Source organism: Festucalex cinctus, chromosome 13, assembly GCF_051991245.1.
Source record: "Festucalex cinctus isolate MCC-2025b chromosome 13, RoL_Fcin_1.0, whole genome shotgun sequence".
NCBI lineage: Eukaryota > Metazoa > Chordata > Actinopteri > Syngnathiformes > Syngnathidae > Festucalex > Festucalex cinctus.
The window spans coordinates 25785686-25806147 of NC_135423.1; the positions used below are offsets into that span (position 1 = coordinate 25785686).

General features: G+C 39.2%; 1 protein-coding gene across 1 annotated transcript in view; it reads right to left on the reverse strand.

The window, feature by feature from the left end:
* Window positions 1–5481, reverse strand: part of sorl1 (sortilin-related receptor, L(DLR class) A repeats containing) — a 172698-nt gene extending 167217 nt beyond the window's left edge. Inside the window, exon 1 of the mRNA XM_077540257.1 lies at window positions 5116–5481. Coding sequence (XP_077396383.1) covers window positions 5116–5436 — 321 coding nt within the window. The 5' untranslated portion in view covers window positions 5437–5481. The remainder of the gene's footprint in view (window positions 1–5115) is intronic.
* Between the last annotated feature and the right edge of the window lie 14981 nt (window positions 5482–20462).

Here is a 20462-nt window from a genome sequence, read left to right on the forward strand (position 1 = left end):
CAAGTCTCCAACTGCCGGACATTGGTGTAAACTTGCCGTTCAAATTAAGTTCCGAGCAGCCTTTGTGCGATGGATGAGAGACTGTGAACACACTTTCACCGAACTGGGAGGCAGTGTCGGGCGAGTATGCCACCGTATGTGACTAGATCGTAGACGCCTGGGCTCGCGAAATCCGGCATCATTGCTAAACAGCCACACGGCAACGAGACTGACTCCGATAATGATGAGCGGGAAACTGGCATGTTTGAAGGAGGATAGTGCTCAGCTGTTCAATTCGGATACAGAAGATGAGGAAGTTGATAGACTTGTGAATGAAGACTGATCAAAAAATAACTTAAGTACTAGGGATATTCCAAAAAATATCGTCTGCGATATTACCGGTGTATTTTTTTAGGTGATAAAAATTTGACATATCGCAAAATTGACGTGATGGAGTAATGCGTAATATTATACGTCTTCGTGTCAACTTGGACGTACATGCGTTGCTCGCTGCTGCACAAAAAAACAATGTAGGAGCGTGTGAGGCTGCAAGAGCTCAGTTCTGTCGCGTCTTCGACAAAGTGGGAGTGAGCTTTGTCGTGTTGAAGCTGTTTTGTTCATTAATTACTGGAGCACTCTTGATTCGACGCACTACTTGTGAAAAAAAACAAAAACAAAACAAAACAAAAAAACGGACAGTGGTTGGTTAATACTGAAGCGGTCGCGTATCGTTTGGCCAAGATCAACAATCCGCGGTGTTTATTTTACCGTGACTGGTAATTCGCCATCTAATTCACGTGAGTTTGTGATGCTAATTGACCGCTAAGCTAATATGCTCTCGACGAGAAGGCGTGCGCCGTGCACGTTTCTATCGCGCAGCGCCCTAAAAGTGCACATTTGTGTTATTCATACCCGCTAGTAATGTCTACAAGGAAACGTGGCATTTTCTCGCTCCTCTAATTAAACAACCAGAGTCATTCACGGCAAAATAATGCTCGAGGAGGGTTGCCGCCGGTTGGCTCAACCACACAGGAGAAAATAGTGGACTTTTTTTGACTCAATTTGTGGCAATTTGCCACTGACTTCTGAAGGTATGTGCTTTCATTGTATTTGCTAAGTAAATGTCCTTTAAGCAGTTATGTTATAATTCGCAGGGTAAACACTATGGCCTGTTTTTATTTCCATTTTGTTCCAATACAGATTACAGTTAGTATATTTGCACTTTGTTTACATTTCAATTCTGGGAAAAAATGGTGGCTTAAATATTGTTGCTGCAATAAAAGTGCTATTATTCTGAAATGTCAACCACAAATCTATTTTTCAGTAATTATTACTAATATCGTCAAAAATATCACGGCAAATTTTTTTTAAATATCTTGATATAATTTTTAAGCCATATCACCCACCCCTAGTGAGTATACTGTTAAATCGTAAAGTAGAACCAAAGTCACTACTTTGTTCCTGCAACCCATTTGTTTTAGCAAGCATACAGCAATAACACGGTGCGCTTTTATGTAAAGCGCAAAATTAAGGTCAATTCCAACCCCAAAACCGCTGTTGAGCACCGCTGTTGACAAATCTGAGCGGAAACACTGGATTACTGTTTAGTACTGGAGCAAAAAGACCACAGCTCAAGCCCCAAGTAATTGAGAATTCTAAAGAGGCAACCTCACACAAGTGAGGGAATTTGGGAGTGCTGAATAACTGTGTCAACATAGTGAATTCATTCCTACTTGTCTGTTGAAGTGTTTCTGTAGACGTCTGAGGTAATCAGGATCATGTGTTACATAAACAAAGATTAATGAGCCCAACCTAGGAGAAGCTATGCAAGCCAAAATCAAGACACAGTCCGTTCAGCACATGTCCTGATAAAATGGATGTTTTCCTAAGAGGAAATACTTATTTTCATATTATCTATCTGTAAGAAAAAATATTTACAAATACATATCTGTGGAAGATAATTCTGGGGGGAAAAATGTTTTCAAACCAAACAGAGTAATTGGTATCAGAATAGGGGGGGCAATTCCCAGAAGGAAAAAAAAACATCAAACAAAGAGTAACGTTAAACCTTGCCGTGAATAATGACAGTATAATTTGCTTTACCTATTGGTGAAACAGGGATGTAATTTAAAAACTGTAGCAGTTTTTTTATTTAAAAAAATATGAAACTATTTTAAATCCATATCGTCAAGCCAAATGAGTACATAATATGTACTCACATGTTATGTGTCTCAAAACTTTAGCCTTTCCTTCATGTAAAAGTTCATCTTTGTCTCATCAGTCCATTCAAATTTCTGCCTGGCCTTCTTCTTCTTGCTAACGAGTGATTTGCAACCTCTGGTGTCTATTAACTTTTGTTCCTGAAGTCTTTGGCAAATATTGGCTTGTAATACTTCCCTCCTCACCCTGGGGGTTGTCGCTGGTGTCCCTAACTGATGTTTTATGCTCCTTCTTGCTCCCGTGAACTCCTGCTGTATTCTTTGAGCATTGGTTTCTTTCACTCAATGTTAGTCTTTGAATATCAATTGACAACAATAGGACACAACTCGCCAACAACGCAATCCTGTCAAACACACTTTCCAAGACTCCAAGGGATTAGACTTTTCACAATACTCCAAAGAAAGTCCCCGTGCCTGCGTGGGTCTTCTCCGGGCACTCCGGTCTCCTCCCACATTCCAAAGACATGCATGGCAGGTTAATTGGGTGTTCTGAATTGTCCCTAGGTGTGCTTGTGAGTGTGGATGGTTGTTCGTCTCTGTGTGCCCTGCGATTGGCTGGCCACCAGTTCAGGGTGTACCCCGCCTACTGCCCAAAGCCATCTGAGATAGGCTACAGCACCCCCCGCGACCCTTGTGAGGAGTAAGCGGTCAAGAAAATGGATGGATGGACTAATATACAACATTCTATATAAAGTGTATAGTTGAATAAACAAAGTGTATGACACTGATTTAATTAAAAACTGGCAACTTCCTAACAAATTGAGTCTTAATTTGATAAACCAGCAATTTTACAAACTAGCATCCTACACAGCAATGAAACCTGATGCTAACCAAACTCTCCAGAGCCTATTTGTCCTGTTGGTAGTGTGTGCACTGGTCACAAGCAAGAAGGCCGTGGTCAGCATGAGACAACCACATGTGTTGGACTGGTGATGGATGACAAGGAGGCATTTCCCTCTGCTGTGTGTTTCATCAAGGAACTGCTCACTCCAATTTATTCTTTATTCATTGTTTGAAATTGAATCTGTGGCCCGGTGACAATTTTACCTCAACCTTTGCACAGATAAACTGGGTGTTAAAAATGTGGTTAATTGTCAACTCAATTATTGTGGTATGCTGTAAAGTTAAGTGCAATCATTTTTCCCCCAGTGCTTGTACAGCATATCAAGATTAGTCAGTGACCTGTTTTTTAAGTGTGACGTCTATGTGGTTTGTGGATTGAATGCAATAACCAATAAAAGGCAAAAGGCTTAAAAATTATTCATATTTGAATTCAGCGCTGTTTTGATGTAGGATCGTGATTCATTATTCAACTATGTGCCCACTTCGTTTCGATGCTGCATGCCCAATCTACTTAACATCTAAAACTTTGCATCAGTTGTCCATTTCCGAAGAGTGTCTGCAACTCTGCATTGTGTATTCATCCACAAGGATAGGAAATAGCCATTTTAGGGTTAGGGATTGAGCTTAAAAGCTCTACCCACAATATAGTGCATTAATACTTTTCATGTGATCTTGAGTCAACATGTTCCCTGTTCCCTGTTACCTGTTCTGTTAGTTTCACAGTTGACAACGTCCTTACCAGAAACTCGTGTCAAACTATTGAATTTCACTTTCAATTTCAAGGTTCTGGTTGTGATAAACAAAGACAAAATACCAGGAGCCCTGGTGGTGTTTTTTTTTTTAAATAGAAATACAGGCAGAGAGAAGTAGAAGGAACCCAACTAGAGAACCAACACTTCCCCGTATTACCACAGCACTTCTCAAAATTGGCCATTGTAAGCTGATGGCCAATATCAATTTAAAGGATACACACGACTTCAAATATACATTGCATGCTCTAGAATGAAAATGATCATTAGACCCCCCAAAAAACAACACAAAAAACATCACAAAAAAAATCTTGTGAATATCCAATCAAAGTAAATTCCCATGTGAATTTTTCTAAAACATTCATATGTGATGAAATCATTAGGCATAATTTGTCACTGTAAATCACTTGAATCACCATTGTTTGATATCTGACGTGTGAATTGCTGCAATAAATCCAAACCAACAAATGTAGCTGTCATCTGGCCACAGTTCTGCATTCTAAAGGTTGGCATAATGTACATTATACACTTAATGCAATTAAACCATGCAGCCTTGACAATCTTAATTTAACTAATTTATCAATATTTGTGTGACCTTCATGAGTTCTTGATGGGATTGAAATACAGCTAGGTAGGTAGGTCGGTCGGTCGGTAGGTAGTTAGGCAGCAAAGAAAGAAGGAATGCATTATAGTTGACTGACTGCTACATACATTAATTGTACTATTTGTCACTATGTCTTAAGCCAGAGGCTATGACTGAACATTTTTTTTAGTTAAAACATGTCAGGTAAACAGTCAAGTCTTAGGGAGCATCTTCAGTCAAGACATCCAATACACTCATTGCTTATGAGAAATCTTGCATATCTGCTAGCACCTGTATTAGTTTGTGGAAGTCGTGCTACAAGCATGAGCATCATTCAAAAGCATTGTTAGACGCTTTTGAAGGCAACTGATTATTAATTGCTTTTGTCAGAAAAGAAATGGATGAATGGTTGCACCAGTTGTTGCAAATCTGCTCTTGGAGTTAGCTTGCTATCAAGACAATAAGTGACGAGGTCAGGCAGGTAAGAGTTGACAGCCATTTGAGCACGGTGACGTTACGAAAACACCAGGAACGCAGTATCTTCGTTAGTCATCTGAAAGTGTCGTTTTGCGCCCTTGTCTATTCAGAAAATATTAATTATGGATTTGGTGCATCCATTCAGATCATTTATTTAATGGTGTGAGTTAGAACACAGCCGTAGGCTTGAGTGGTTTGTTTAAAGCGTGCCAACTAAGGATCATTAGGTGATGTTCGTTGTTAAAGGTGAGTTGCACCTCAGTACCTGGCCGTACACCTTCGGCATGGTCGATTCACTTGTGCTCCGGCGGGTTCGCTTTGCCGGAAGGGCGCCGTAGTCCGACCCGCCTTCAGCAGCACCAAGATCGGCCAGTCGAAGAGCTGGAGCCGCGTTGCCCCCTCCATCTGCGTCTGGTAAATCCTTATTTGCGTCTACTGTATAATATCCTCTGTGTTGCGGTAGTATGAAGCGCTCCTCGTTGTGAAGATGAAGTGTGGACGAATGTATACCTACAAGCCATAAGATAATGATGTAAAGCGAACGCTGAAGAGGACACAGCATCCTGCCTGCTTGTGGTAACGCCATGTTTGTGTATGTTTGGGTTTCAGGTTAGTTAAGCGCCAAGAGCTCCTTCTACAGGCTGCAATGGGCCCGGTGATGCATTCAAGTGCTGTGGGAATTTTAATGGAACCACCTTATACAGATAGTCTGCCCTTGCACTTTTTTTCACATTCTTTCACTTTTTTTTCTTTTTTGCACTTTTTTATCATTTTTTTCCTCTTCATAATGTTTAGTGTTTTAGAGGTATGCTACATAATCAATGGTCTCTGTCATATTACTTTTTATGCATCACCTAGCAACGCTTGAGTGAAATTTCATTCTGCTTGTCTCACTTATACCATGACGTTCAGGCCACAACAAATAAGAATTGACCAGGAGGCAACTCAAGGAGCATTTAAATAAGGAGACAATAAACATTCTGCTAATTTGAGTAATCCAAAACTGAAATTGGCCAGACATTACTGCAACGTCATGTATTGTTGTGAACTGGTCCATTAATTTAATAGATTTGTCAAATAGATTTGACAGTTATCGTGTGCATATGTACGTATGTGTGGCATGTATAGCTTACAACTGACACATCAACATACAAAAATATGCCCTGCACATTGCCCCCATCTCAACAACTTCAGCGAATATTGAATAATGTTTTGAGCTAATTCCTAATCTGGCTAACACTGCAGCTCTACTCTATGTCTCAAATGTTTGTCTCTGACATAGTCGTGGCATCATCTAATCTGGAGGGTGGACTCAGGCCGACACTTGACAATGGCGGATATTCACCCAGCCAAGCTTCCAAGTCATGGGTGGAAAACTATGGGAGAATGTTATGTAATAATGAGATGCACTATTACATTGCAATCCAGTAAGTTCATAATTACTCGCTTAGGGACATGTTTTCAGAAATAGGCAGCCAAGAACATGTGCAATACACACGAAACTGGTCTGTGAAGTGTTATATCACTTTGGTGTTGACCTCATTTTTTCCCCTTCTTTTTTAATTTTGTCAGAACTGGGAGCTGCATTTGGAATGTGTTATTAGGGCCCGAGCAGCGACCGCTGCGAGGTCCCTATTGTTTTTGTAAAAATTATTATTATTATTAGGGCCCGAGCAGCGACCGCTGCGAGGTCCCTATTGTTTTTGTAAAAATTATTATTATTATTATTATTATTATTATTATTATTATTATTATTATTATTATTATTCTTCTTCTTCTTCTTCTTTATTCTCCGCAAACAATCGCGATTTTGGGTACCTAAATATTCACGAAAACTCACCAAACTTTGCACACTCCTCAGGTCCGGCGAAAAATTTGATATTATGAAGTCGTTATAACAACGCGGCTCTATAGCGCCCCCTAGCGTAGAAAAATAAAAACCAAGCCCGACACGTTTGAGCTAGAGCAACGAAAATTGGCAGGCACGTGGAGCACCCCGAGACGCACAAAAAAGTCTATTGGGACCATGTAGCTAAAATGTACAGGAAGTGAGCTATGAATTTTTTAATGTCCAATTTTGGCCTATTTTGGCACATTCACTGTGGTCATGCTTTTTCCCCCTTTGCAAACATTTTTCATCCAATTGACTTCAAACTTGGCATTTATCATCTCAAGACCTAAGAGAACAGCTGGGCAAAACATCTTGCCTTTTCGAAATACTATACGACGGGGGCGGAGCATCAAATATTGCCTTTAAAATTTCATTTGTCCAGAAAGAGCAAATGCTTAATAACTCCCATGTTGAAGCTCCAAAAAATCTCAAACTTCTCAGGCAACGTAATAGTCACAGCCTGAAAACATCTATATGACAAAATTCAGTTATACATATAGCGCCACCTAGTGGTTACAATAAATGTCATACTTTACGTTTTTAGCTACTGTGCTGAGCTTGTTGAAGGGATCCATTTGAAAATTGGTCAGAAAAGCCTTAAGATGTTGATCATGCCCCACACCGAATATTGTAACTTTTCATCAAAGGGCGTGGCCGCTACGGTGACGCAAAATCTGAAGATTTTTCGTGAAAATAAAAGCTGCATTAACTTGACCGAGATGATCCTATCTTCTCAAAATTTCACACATTTGATGAGAGTCCAGCTCTAAAGACATCTACTAACTTACATTTCATCTAACTGATAGCGCCACCTAGTGGCAATTTTTCTTCTTACGAATTTTCTTCTACGTTTTTCTCCAAACACGTTAACTGGACCTACCTCATATTTGCTCAGAGGAGGGTTTCGGCCTTCATGATGTCACAACACGAAGTTTGTGAGTTTTCGCGAATTGCTGTAGGCGTGGCTAAGCGCTGTTCGCCAAGAAAACAACGCCAGTTTTGAGGGTCTAAACATGCACAGAAACTCCTGAAACTTGGCACACACATCTGGCCTGGTAAAATGAGCAATATTTTATTGTTGATTGTGCTATTTTTACAAAAATGACTCAATAGCGCCCCCTCGAAATTTTTAACGAAGCAGCCCCGGTTGTACGTTTAAGCAAAAACGCCGAATATTTTTAGGTGTATGAGGGAGCCCAAGACCTACAAAAACGTCTCTTGTACCCATATGCTAAAATGAACAGGAAGTGAGCTACGAATTTTTGAATGTCCCATTTTTGACGATTTTTGCACATTCACAGGGGGCAGACTTTTGCCCACTTCTCCTACACGTTTCATCCGACTGAGTTAAGACTTGGCCTGGACCATGTCAAGACCTGAGCCAACGACAGGGGGAAAAATTTTGACTTTTCGAAATACTATATAATGAGGGCGGGGCATCAAAATTTGTGTTTCACAATGAAAAAGGATATGCTTGATAACTCCCCGGTACATGCTCCAAAAAATCCCAAACTTGACATGTATGTTTATCGTCAAGGCCTGAAGTTATCTCTATGACAACATTCAGTTATATATGCAGCGCCACCTAGCCCTTGAGGCATGAAAAAAAAATACCCCACATACGGTATTTTGTACAAAAAATGTACACTCATTCTAAGTGTGATAACTAAGTCATTTATGAATATTTTTTTAGTTTCCACCACTCAAAATGTTCACTGGCATCAGACTTATCCAAACATATATATATTTTTATTTATTTTTGATAGCCTCTATGGACATTAAAAGCAATATCGTGAATGAAGGATATGCTTAATAACTCCACGGTACATGCTCCAAAAAAAAATCCCACACTTGACATGTATGCTTATAATCAAGGCCTGAAGGTATCTCTATGACAACATTCAGTTATAAATACAGCGCCACCTAGCCCTTGAGGCTTATATAAAAAAAAATAAAAATACCCCACATACGGTATTTTGTACAAAAAATGTACACTCATTCTAAGTGTGATAACTAAGTCATTTATGAATATTCTTTTAGTTTCCACCACTCAAAATGTTCACTGGCATCAGACTTATCCAAACATACATATTTTTGTTATTTAGTTTTATGTATTTTTGATAGCCTCTATGGACATTAAAAGCAATATCGTGAATGAAGGCTATGCTTAATAAATCCACGGTACATGCTCAAAAAAAAAATCCCACACTTGACATGTATGCTTATAATCAAGGCCTGAAGGTATCTCTATGACAACATTCAGTTATAAATACAGCGCCACCTAGCCCTTGAGGCTTATATAAAAAAAAAAAAAAAATACCCCACATACGGTATTTTGTACAAAAAATGTACACTCATTCTAAGTGTGATAACTAAGTCATTTATGAATATTCTTTTAGTTTCCACCACTCAAATTGTTCACTGGCTTCACACCGATCCAAACGTATGTACGTTTCCATTTCGTTTTATTCATTTTTGATTGCCCCTTTGGACAATAAAAGTAACATTGTGCAATGAGTACAACGAGCGATGATGTGTATATACACTTTTACAAAAAAATACCAATCAGGGCAACTCATTGCCTAATAATAAAAAAGGACGCTGATTTTTGCAGGTCTTAACAATCACCAAAACCCGTTGAGCTTGATACACACACTGGCAAAAAAATATTCTACATGTAAACGTTTATTATGCCATTTTCAAAGAAATTTTGCTTCCAATATGCCATTACCCGAATGTGCCAGTACCCCAACGTGCAAGTACCCCAACGTGCAAGGACCCCAACGTGGCCCGGGCTGCGAGGGCCCTTTATAGCTGCTCGCAGCTCTAGTTATTAGGGCCCGAGCAGCGACCGCTGCGAGGTCCCTATTGTTTTTGTAAAAATTATTATTATTATTAGGGCCCGAGCAGCGACCGCTGCGAGGTCCCTATTGTTTTTGTAAAAATTATTATTATTATTATTATTATTATTATTATTATTATTATTATTATTATTATTATTCTTCTTCTTCTTCTTCTTTATTCTCCGCAAACGATCGCGATTTTGGGTACCTAAACATTCACGAAAACTCACCAAACTTTGCACACTCCTCAGGCCCGGCGAAAAATTTGATATTATGAAGTCGTCATAACAACGCGACTCTATAGCGCCCCCTAGCATAGTAAAATAAAAACCAAGCCCGGCACGTTTGAGCTAGAGCAACGAAAATTGGCAGGCACGTGTAGCACCCCGAGACGCACAAAAAAGTCTATTGGGACCATGTAGCTAAAATGTACAGGAAGTGAGCTATGAATTTTTTAATGTCCAATTTTGGCCTATTTTGGCACATTCACTGTGGTCATGCTTTTTCCCCCTTTGCAAACATTTTTCATCCAATTGACTTCAAACTTGGCATTTATTATCTCAAGACCTAAGAGAACAACTGGGCAAAAAATCTTGCCTTTTCGAAATACTATATGACGGGGGCGGGGCAGCAAATATTGCCTTTAAAATTTCATTTGTCCAGAAAGAGCAAATGCTGAATAACTCCCATGTACAAGCTCCAAAAAATCTCAAACTTCTCAGGCAACGTAGTAGTCACGGCCTGAAAACATCTACATGACAAAATTCAGTTATACATATAGCGCCACCTAGTGGTTACAATAAATGTCATACTTTACGTTTTTAGCTACTGTGCTGAGCTCGTTGAAGGGATCCAGTTGAAAATTGGTCAGAAAAGCCTTAAGATGTTGATGATGCCCCACACCGAATATTGTAACTTTTCGCCAAAGGGTGTTGCCGCTACGGTGACGCAAAGTCTGAAGATTTTTCGTGACAAGAAAAGCTGCATTAACTTGACCGAGATGATCCTATCTTCTCAAAATTCCACACATTTGATGAGAGTCCAGCCCTAAAGACATCTACAAACTTATATTTCATCTAACTGATAGCGCCACCTAGTGGCATATTTTTTTCTTACGAATTTTCTTCTACGTTTTTCTCCAAACACGTTAACTGGACCTACCTCATATTTGCTCAGATGAGGGTTTCGGCCTTCATGATGTCACAACACGAAGTTTGTGAGTTTTCGCGAATTGCTGTGGGCGTGGCTAAGCGCTCTTCGCCAAGAAAACAACGCCAGTTTTGAGGGTCTAAACATGCGCAGAAACTCATGAAACTTGGCACACACATCTGGCCTGGTAAAATGAACAATATTTTATTGTTGATTGTGCTATTTTTACAAAAATAACTCAATAGCGCCCCCTAGGAATTTTTAATGAAGCAGCCCCGGTTGTACGTTTAAGCAAGATCTACGAAAATTCTTAGGTGTATGAGGGAGCCCAAGACCTACAAAAAAGTCTCTTGTACCCATATGCTAAAATGAACAGGAAGTGAGCTACGAATTTTTGAATGTCCCATTTTTTTCGATTTTTGCACATTCACAGGGGGCAGACTTTTGCCCACTTCTCCTACACGTTTCATCCGACTGAGTTAAGACTTGGCCTGGACCATGTCAAGACCTGAGCCAACGACAGGGGGAAAAATTTTGACTTTTCGAAATACTATATGATGAGGGCGGGGCATCAAAATTTGTGTTTCGCAATGAAAAAGGATATGCTTGATAACTCCCCGGTACATGCTCCAAAAAATCCCAAACTTGACATGTATGTTTATCGTCAAGGCCTGAAGTTATCTCTATGACAACATTCAGTTATATATGTAGCGCCACCTAGCCCTTGAGGCATGAAAAAAAAATACCCCACATACGGTATTTTGTACAAAAAATGTACACTCATTCTAAGTGTGATAACTAAGTCATTTATGAATATTCTTTTAGTTTCCACCACTCAAAATGTTCACTGGCATCAGACTTATCCAAACATATATATATTTTTATTTATTTTTGATAGCCTCTATGGACATTAAAAGCAATATCGTGAATGAAGGATATGCTTAATAACTCCACGGTACATGCTCCAAAAAAAATCCCACACTTGACATGTATGCTTATAATCAAGACCTGAAGGTATCTCTATGACAACATTCAGTTATAAATACAGCGCCACCTAGCCCTTGAGGCTTATATTAAAAAAAAGAAAAATACCCCACATACGGTATTTTGTACAAAAAATGTACACTCATTCTAAGTGTGATAACTAAGTCATTTATGAATATTCTTTTAGTTTCCACCACTCAAATTGTTCACTGGCTTCACACCGATCCAAACGTATGTACGTTTCCATTTTGTTTTATTAATTTTTGATTGCCCCTTTGGACAATAAAAGTAACATTGTGCAATGAGTACAATGAGCGATGATGTGCATATACACTTTTACAAAAAATACCAATCAGGGCAACTCATTGCCTAAAAATAAAAAAGGACGCTGATTTTTGCAGGTCTTAAGAATCACCAAAACCCGTTGAGCTTGACACACACACTGGCAAAAAAATATTCTACATGTAAACGTTTATTATGCCATTTTCAAAGAAATTTTGCTTCCAATATGCCAGTACCCCAACGTGCAAGGACCCCAACGTGCAAGGACCCCAACGTGGCCCGGGCTGCGAGGGCCCTTTATAGCTGCTCGCAGCTCTAGTTATTATTATTATTATTAGGGCCCGAGCAGCGACCGCTGCGAGGTCCCTATTGTTTTTGTAAAAATTATTATTATTATTATTATTATTATTATTATTATTATTAGGGCCCGAGCAGCGACCGCTGCGAGGTCCCTATTGTTTTTGTAAAAATTATTATTAGGGCCCGAGCAGCGACCGCTGCGAGGTCCCTATTGTTTTTGTAAAAATTATTATTATTATTATTATTATTATTATTATTATTATTATTATTATTATTATTATTAGGGCCCGAGCAGCGACCGCTGCGAGGTCCCTATTGTTTTTCGTTCGAATTATTATTATTATTATTATTCTTCTTCTTCTTCTTCTTCTTCTCCGTAAACGATCGCGATTTTGGGTACCTAAACATTTACGAAAACTCACCAAACTTTGCACACTCCTCAGGCCCGGCGAAAAATTTGATATTATGAAGTCGTCATAACAACGTGACTCTATAGCGCCCCCTAGCATAGAAAAATATAAACCAAGCCCGGCATGTGTGAGCTAGAGCAACGAAAATTGGCAGGCACGTGTAGCACCCCGAGACGCACAAAAAAGTCTATTGGGACCATGTAGCTAAAATGTACAGGAAGTGAGCTATGAATTTTTTAATGTCCAATTTTGGCCTATTTTGGCACATTCACTGAGGTCATGCTTTTTCCCCCTTTGCAAACATTTTTCATCCAATTGACTTCAAACTTGGCATTTATCATCTCAAGACCTGAGAGAACAACTGGGCAAAACATCTTGCCTTTTTGAAATACTATATGACGGGGGCGGGGCATCAAATATTGCCTTTAAAATTTCATTTGTCCAGAAAGAGCAAATGCTTAATAACTCCCATGTTCAAGCTCCAAAAAATCTCAAACTTATCAGGCAACGTAATAGTCACGGCCTGAAAACATCTATATGATAAAATTCAGTTATACATATAGCGCCACCTAGTGGTTACAATAAATGTCATACTTTACGTTTTTAGCTACTGCACTGAGCTCGTTGAAGGGATCCAGTTGAAAATTGGTCAGAAAAGCCTTAAGATGTTGATCATGCCCCACACTGAATATTGTAACTTTTCGCCAAAGGGTGTGGCCGCTACGGTGACGCAAAGTCTGAAGATTTTTCTTGAAAATAAAAGCTGCATTAACTTGACCGAGATGATCCTATCTTCTCAAAATTTCACACATTTGATGAGAGTCCAGCCCTAAAGACATCTACTGACTTATATTTCATCTAACTGATAGCGCCACCTAGTGGCAAATTTTTTTCTTACGAATTTTCTTCTACGTTTTTCTCCACACACGTTAACTGGACCTACCTCATATTTGCTCAGATGAGGGTTTCGACCTTCATGATGTCACAACACGAAGTTTGTGAGTTTTCGCGAATTGTTGTGGGTGTGGCTCAGCGCTGTTCGCCAAGAAAACAACGCCAGTTTTGAGGGTCTAAACATGCACAGAAACTCATGAAACTTGGCACACACATCTGGCCTGGTAAAATAAGCAATATTTTATTGTTGATTGTGCTATTTTTACAAAAATGACTCAATAGCGCCCCCTAGAAGTTCTTAATGAAGCAGCCCCGGTTGTACGTTTAAGCAAAAACGACGAATATTTTTAGGTGTATGAGGGAGCCCAAGACCTACAAAAAAGTCTCTTGGACCCATATGCTAAAATGAACAGGAAGTGAGCTACGAATTTTTGAATGTCCCATTTTTGACGATTTTTGCACATTCACAGGGGGCAGACTTTTGCCCACTTCTCCTACACGTTTCATCTGACTGAGTTAAGACTTGACCTGGACCATGTCAAGACCTGAGCCAACGACAGGGGGAAAAATCTTGACCTTTCGAAATACTATATGATGAAGGCGGGGCATCAAAATTTGTGTTTCGCACTGAAAAAGGATATGCTTAATAACTCCCCGGTACATGCTCCAAAAAATCCCAAACTTGACATGTATGTTTATCGTCAAGGCCTGAAGCTATCTCTATGACAACATTCGGTTATATATGCAGCGCCACCTAGCCCTTGAGGCATAAAAAAAAATACCCCACATACGGTATTTTGTACAAAAAATGTAAACTCATTCTAAGTGTGATAACGAAGTCATTTATGAATATTCTTTTAGTTTCCACCACTCAAAATGTTCACTGGCATCAGACTTATCCAAACATATATATATTTTTATTTATTTTTGATAGCCTCTGTGGACATTAAAAGCAATATCGTGAATGAAGGATATGCTTAATAACTCCACGGTACATGCTCCAAAAAAAATCCCACACTTGACATGTATGCTTATAATCAAGGCCTGAAGGTATCTCTATGACAACATTCAGTTATAAATACAGCGCCACCTAGCCCTTGAGGCATTTATATATATATATATATAAAAAACCACATACGGTATTTTGTACAAAAAAATTTAAACTCATTCTAAGTGTGATGACTAAGTCATTTATGAATATTCTTTGAGTTTCCACCACTCAAATTGTTCACTGGCTTCACACCGATCCAAACGTATGTACGTTTCCATTTTGTTTTATTCATTTTTGATTGCCCCTTTGGACAATAAAAGTAACATTGTGCAATGAGTACAACGAGCGATGATGTGTATATACATTTTTACAAAAAAATACCAATCAGGGCAACTCATTGCCTAAAAATAAAAAAGGACGCTGATTTTTGCAGGTCTTAACAATCACCAAAACCCGTTGAGCTTGACACACACACTGGCAAAAAAATATTCTACATGTAAACGTTTATTATGCCATTTTCAAAGAAATTTTGCTTCCAATATGCCAGTACCCCAACGTGCCAGTACCCCAACGTGCAAGTACCCCAACGTGCAAGGACCCCAATGTGGCCCGGGCTGCGAGGGCCCTTTATAGCTGCTCGCAGCTCTAGTTAGGGCCCGAGCAGCTACCGCTGCGAGGTCCCTATTGTTTTTCGATCGGATTATTATTATTATTCTTCTTCTTCTTCTCCGTAAACGATCACGATTTTGGGTACCTAAACATTTACGAAAACTCACCAAACTTTGCACACTCCTCAGGCCCGGCGAAAAATTTGATATTATGAAGTCGTCATAACAACGCGACTCTATAGCGCCCCCTAGCATAGAAAAATAAAAACCAAGCCCGGCACGTTTGAGCTAGAGCAACGAAAATTGGCAGGCACGTGTAGCACCCCGAGACGCACAAAAAAGTCTATTGGGACCATGTAGCTAAAATGTACAGGAAGTGAGCTATGAATTTTTTTATGTCCAATTTTGGCCTATTTTGGCACATTCACTGTGGTCATGCTTTTTCCCCCTTTGCAAACATTTTTCATCCAATTGACTTCAAACTTGGCATTTATCATCTCAAGACCTGAGAGAAAAACTGGGCAAAACATCTTGCCTTTTTGAAATACTATATGACGGGGGCGGGGCATCAAATATTGCCTTTAAAATTTCATTTGTCCAGAAAGAGCAAATGCTTAATAACTCCCATGTTCAAGCTCCAAAAAATCTCAAACTTCTCAGGCAACGTAATAGTCACGGCCTGAAAACATCTATATGATAAAATTCAGTTATACATATAGCGCCACCTAGTGGTTACAATAAATGTCATACTTTACGTTTTTAGCTACTGTGCTGAGCTTGTTGAAGGGATCCATTTGAAAATTGGTCAGAAAGGCCTTAAGATGTTGATCATGCCCCACACCGAATATTGTAACTTTTCGCCAAAGGGCGTGGCCGCTACGGTGACGCAAAGTCTGAAGATTTTTCGTGAAAATAAAAGCTGCATTAACTTGACCGAGATGATCCTATCTTCTCAAAATTTCACACATTTGATGAGAGTCCAGCCCTAAAGACATCTCCTGACTTATATTTCATCTAACTGATAGCGCCACCTAGTGGCAATTTTTTTTCTTACGAATTTTCTTCTACGTTTTTCTCCAAACACGTTAACTGGACCTACCTCATATTTGCTCAGATGAGGGTTTCGGCCTTCATGATGTCACAACACGAAGTTTGTGAGTTTTCGCGAATTGCTGTGGGTGTGGCTAAGCGCTGTTCGCCAAGAAAATAACGCCAGTTTTGAGGGTCTAAACATGCACAGAAACTCATGAAACTTGGCACACACATCTGGCCTGGTAAAATTAGCAATATTTTATTGTTGATTGTGCTATTTTTACAAAAATGACTCAATAGCGCCCCCTAGAAGTTTTTAACGAAGCAGCCCCGGTTGTACGTTTAAGCAAGAACGACGAATATTTTTAGGTGTATGAGGGAGCCCAAGACCTACAAAAAAGTCTCTTGGACCCATATGCTAAAATGAACAGGAAGTGAGCTACGAATTTTTGAATGTCCCATTTTTGACAATTTTTGCACATTCACAGGGGGCAGACTTTTGCCCACTTCTCCTACACGTTTCATCTGACTGAGTTAAGACTTGACCTGGACCATGTCAAGTCCTGAGCCAACGACAGGGGGAAAAATCTTGACCTTTCGAAATACTATATGATGAAGGCGGGGCATCAAAATTTGTGTTTCGCACTGAAAAAGGATATGCTTAATAACTCCCCGGTACATGCTCCAAAAAATCCCAAACTTGACATGTATGTTTATCGTCAAGGCCTGAAGCTATCTCTATGACAACATTCAGTTATATATGCAGCGCCACCTAGCCCTTGAGGCATAAAAAAAAAATACCCCACATACGGTATTTTGTACAAAAAATGTCAACTCATTCTGAGTGTGATAACTAAGTCATTTATGAATATTCTTTTAGTTTCCACCACTCAAAATGTTCACTGGCATCAGACTTATCCAAACATATATATATTTTTATTTATTTTTGATAGCCTCTGTGGACATTAAAAGCAATATCGTGAATGAAGGATATGCTTAATAACTCCACGGTACATGCTCCAAAAAAAATCCCACACTTGACATGTATGCTTATAATCAAGGCCTGAAGGTATCTCTATGACAACATTCAGTTATAAATACAGCGCCACCTAGCCCTTGAGGCATTTATATATATATATATATATATATATATATATATATAAACCCACATACGGTGTTTTGTACAAAAAATGTACACTCATTCTAAGTGTGATAACTAAGTCATTTATGAATATTCTTTTAGTTTCCACCACTCAAATTGTTCACTGGCTTCACACCGATCCAAACGTATGCACGTTTCCATTTTGTTTTATTCATTTTTGATTGCCCCTTTGGACAATAAAAGTAACATTGTGCAATGAGTACAACGAGCGATGATGTGTATATACACTTTTACAAAAAATACCAATCAGGGCAACTCATTGCCTAAAAATAAAAAAGGACGCTGATTTTTGCAGGTCTTAACAACCACCAAAACCCGTTGAGCTTGACACACACTGGCAAAAAAAAATATTCTACATGTAAACGTTTATTATGCCATTTTCAAAGAAATTTTGCTTCCAATATGCCAGTAGCCCAACGTGCAAGGACCCCAACGTGGCCCGGGCTGCGAGGGCCCTTTATAGCTGCTCGCAGCTCTAGTTAGGGCCCGAGCAGCTACCGCTGCGAGGTCCCTATTGTTTTTCGATCGGATTATTATTATTATTATTATTATTCTTCTTCTTCTTCTTCTTCTTCTTCTCCGTAAACGATCACGATTTTGGGTACCTAAACATTTACGAAAACTCACCAAACTTTGCACACTCCTCAGGCCCGGCGAAAAATTTGATATTATGAAGTCGTCATAACAACGCGACTCTATAGCGCCCCCTAGCATAGAAAAATAAAAACCAAGCCCGGCACGTTTGAGCTAGAGCAACGAAAATTGGCAGGCACGTGTAGCACCCCGAGACGCACAAAAAAGTCTATTGGGACCATGTAGCTAAAATGTACAGGAAGTGAGCTATGAATTTTTTAATGTCCAATTTTGGCCTATTTTGGCACATTTACTGTGGTCATGCTTTTTCCCCCTTTGCAAACATTTTTCATCCAATTGACTTCAAACTTGGCATTTATCATCTCAAGACCTGAGAGAACAACTGGGGAAAAAATCCTGCCTTTTCGAAATACTATATGACGGGGGCGGGGCATCAAATATTGCCTTTAAAATTTCATTTGTCCAGAAAGAGCAAATGCTTAATAACTCCCATGTTCAAGCTCCAAAAAATCTCAAACTTATCAGGCAACTTAATAGTCACGGCCTGAAAACATCTATATGATAAAATTCAGTTATCCATGTAGCGCCACCTAGTGGTAACAATAATTGTCATACTTTACGTTTTTAGCTACTGTGCTGAGCTCGTTGAAGGGATCCAGTTGAAAATTGGTCAGAAAAGCCTTAAGATGTTGATCATGCCCCACACCGAATATTGTAACTTTTCGCCAAAGGGCGTGGCCGCTACGGTGCCGCAAAGTCTGAAGATTTCTCGTGACAACAAAAGCTGCATTAACTTGACCGAGATGATGCTATCTTCTCAAAATTTTACACAATTGATGAGAGTCCAGCCCTAAAGACATCTACAAACTTATATTTCATCTTACTGATAGCGCCACCTACTGGCAATTTTTTTTCTTACGATTTTTCTTCAATGTTTTTCTCCAACCATGTTAACTGGACCTACCTCATATTTGCTCAGATGAGGGTGTCGGCCTTCATGCTGTCACAACACGAAGTTTGTGAGTTTTCGCGAGTCGCTGTGGGCGTGGCTAAGCACTGTTCGCCAAGAAAACAACGCCAGTTTTGAGGGTCTAAACATGCGCAGAAACTCATGAAACTTGGCACACACATCTGGCCTGGTAAAATGAACAATATTTTATTGTTGATTGTGCTATTTTTACAAAAATGACTCAATAGCGCCCCCTAGAAATTTTTAACGAAGCAGCCCCGATTGTACGTTTAAGCAAGATCTACGAAAATTTTTACGTGTATGAGGGAGCCAAAGACCTCCTCTTGGACCCATATGCTAAAATGAACAGGAAGTGAGCTACGAATTTTTGAATGTCCCATTTTTTACGATTTTTGCACATTTTCAGAGGGCATACTTTTGCCCACTTCTCCTACACGTTTTATCCGACTGACTTATGACTTGACCTGGACCATGCCAAGACCTGAGCCAACAACAGACGGAAAAATCTTGACTTTTGGAAATACTATATGATGAGGGCGGGGCATCAAAATTTGTGTTTCGCACTGAAAAAGGATATGCTTAATAACTCCCCGATACATGCTCCAAAAAATCCCAAACTTGACATGTATGTTTATCGTCAAGGCCTGAAGGTATCTCTATGACAACATTCAGTTATATATGCAGCGCCACCTAGCCCTTGAGGCATGAAAAAAAAATACCCCACTTACGGTATTTTGTACAAAAAATGTAAACTCATTCTAAGTGTGATAACTAAGTCATTTAGGAATATTCTTTTACCTTCCACCACTCAAAATATTCACTGGCATCAGACCTAACCAAACATACATATTTTTGTTATTTAGTTTTATGTATTTTTGATAGCCTCTATGGACATTAAAAGCAATATGGTGAATGAAGGCTATGCTTAATAACTCCCAGGTACATGCTCCAAAAAATCCCATATTTGAAATGTATATTTAGAGGCAAGGCCTGAAGGTATCTCTCTGACAAAATTCAGTTATAAATACAGCGCCACCTCGTCCTTGAGGCATAAAAAAAAATGCCTCACTTACGGTATTTTTGCAAAAATTGTAAACTCATTGTAAGTGTGATAACTAAGTCATTTATGAATATTCTTTTACTTTCCACCACTCAATATGTTCACTGGTATCAGACCGATCCAAACATATGTATTTTTTATTTAGTTTTATTTATTTATTTTATCGCCTCTATGGACAATAAAAGCAACATTGTGCAATGAGGACGAGCGATGATGTGTGTATATATACTTTTACGAAAAATACCAATCAGAGCAACTCATTGCCTAAAAATAAAAAAAAGACGCTGATTTTTGCAGATCTTAACAATCACCAAAACCCATTGAGCTTGACACACTCATCACACCTGGCAAAAAAAAAAAAAAAGTCCACATGTTTATCATGCCATTTTCAAAGAAATTCTGCTTCCAATGTGCCAGTACCCCAATGTGCAAGTTCCCCAAC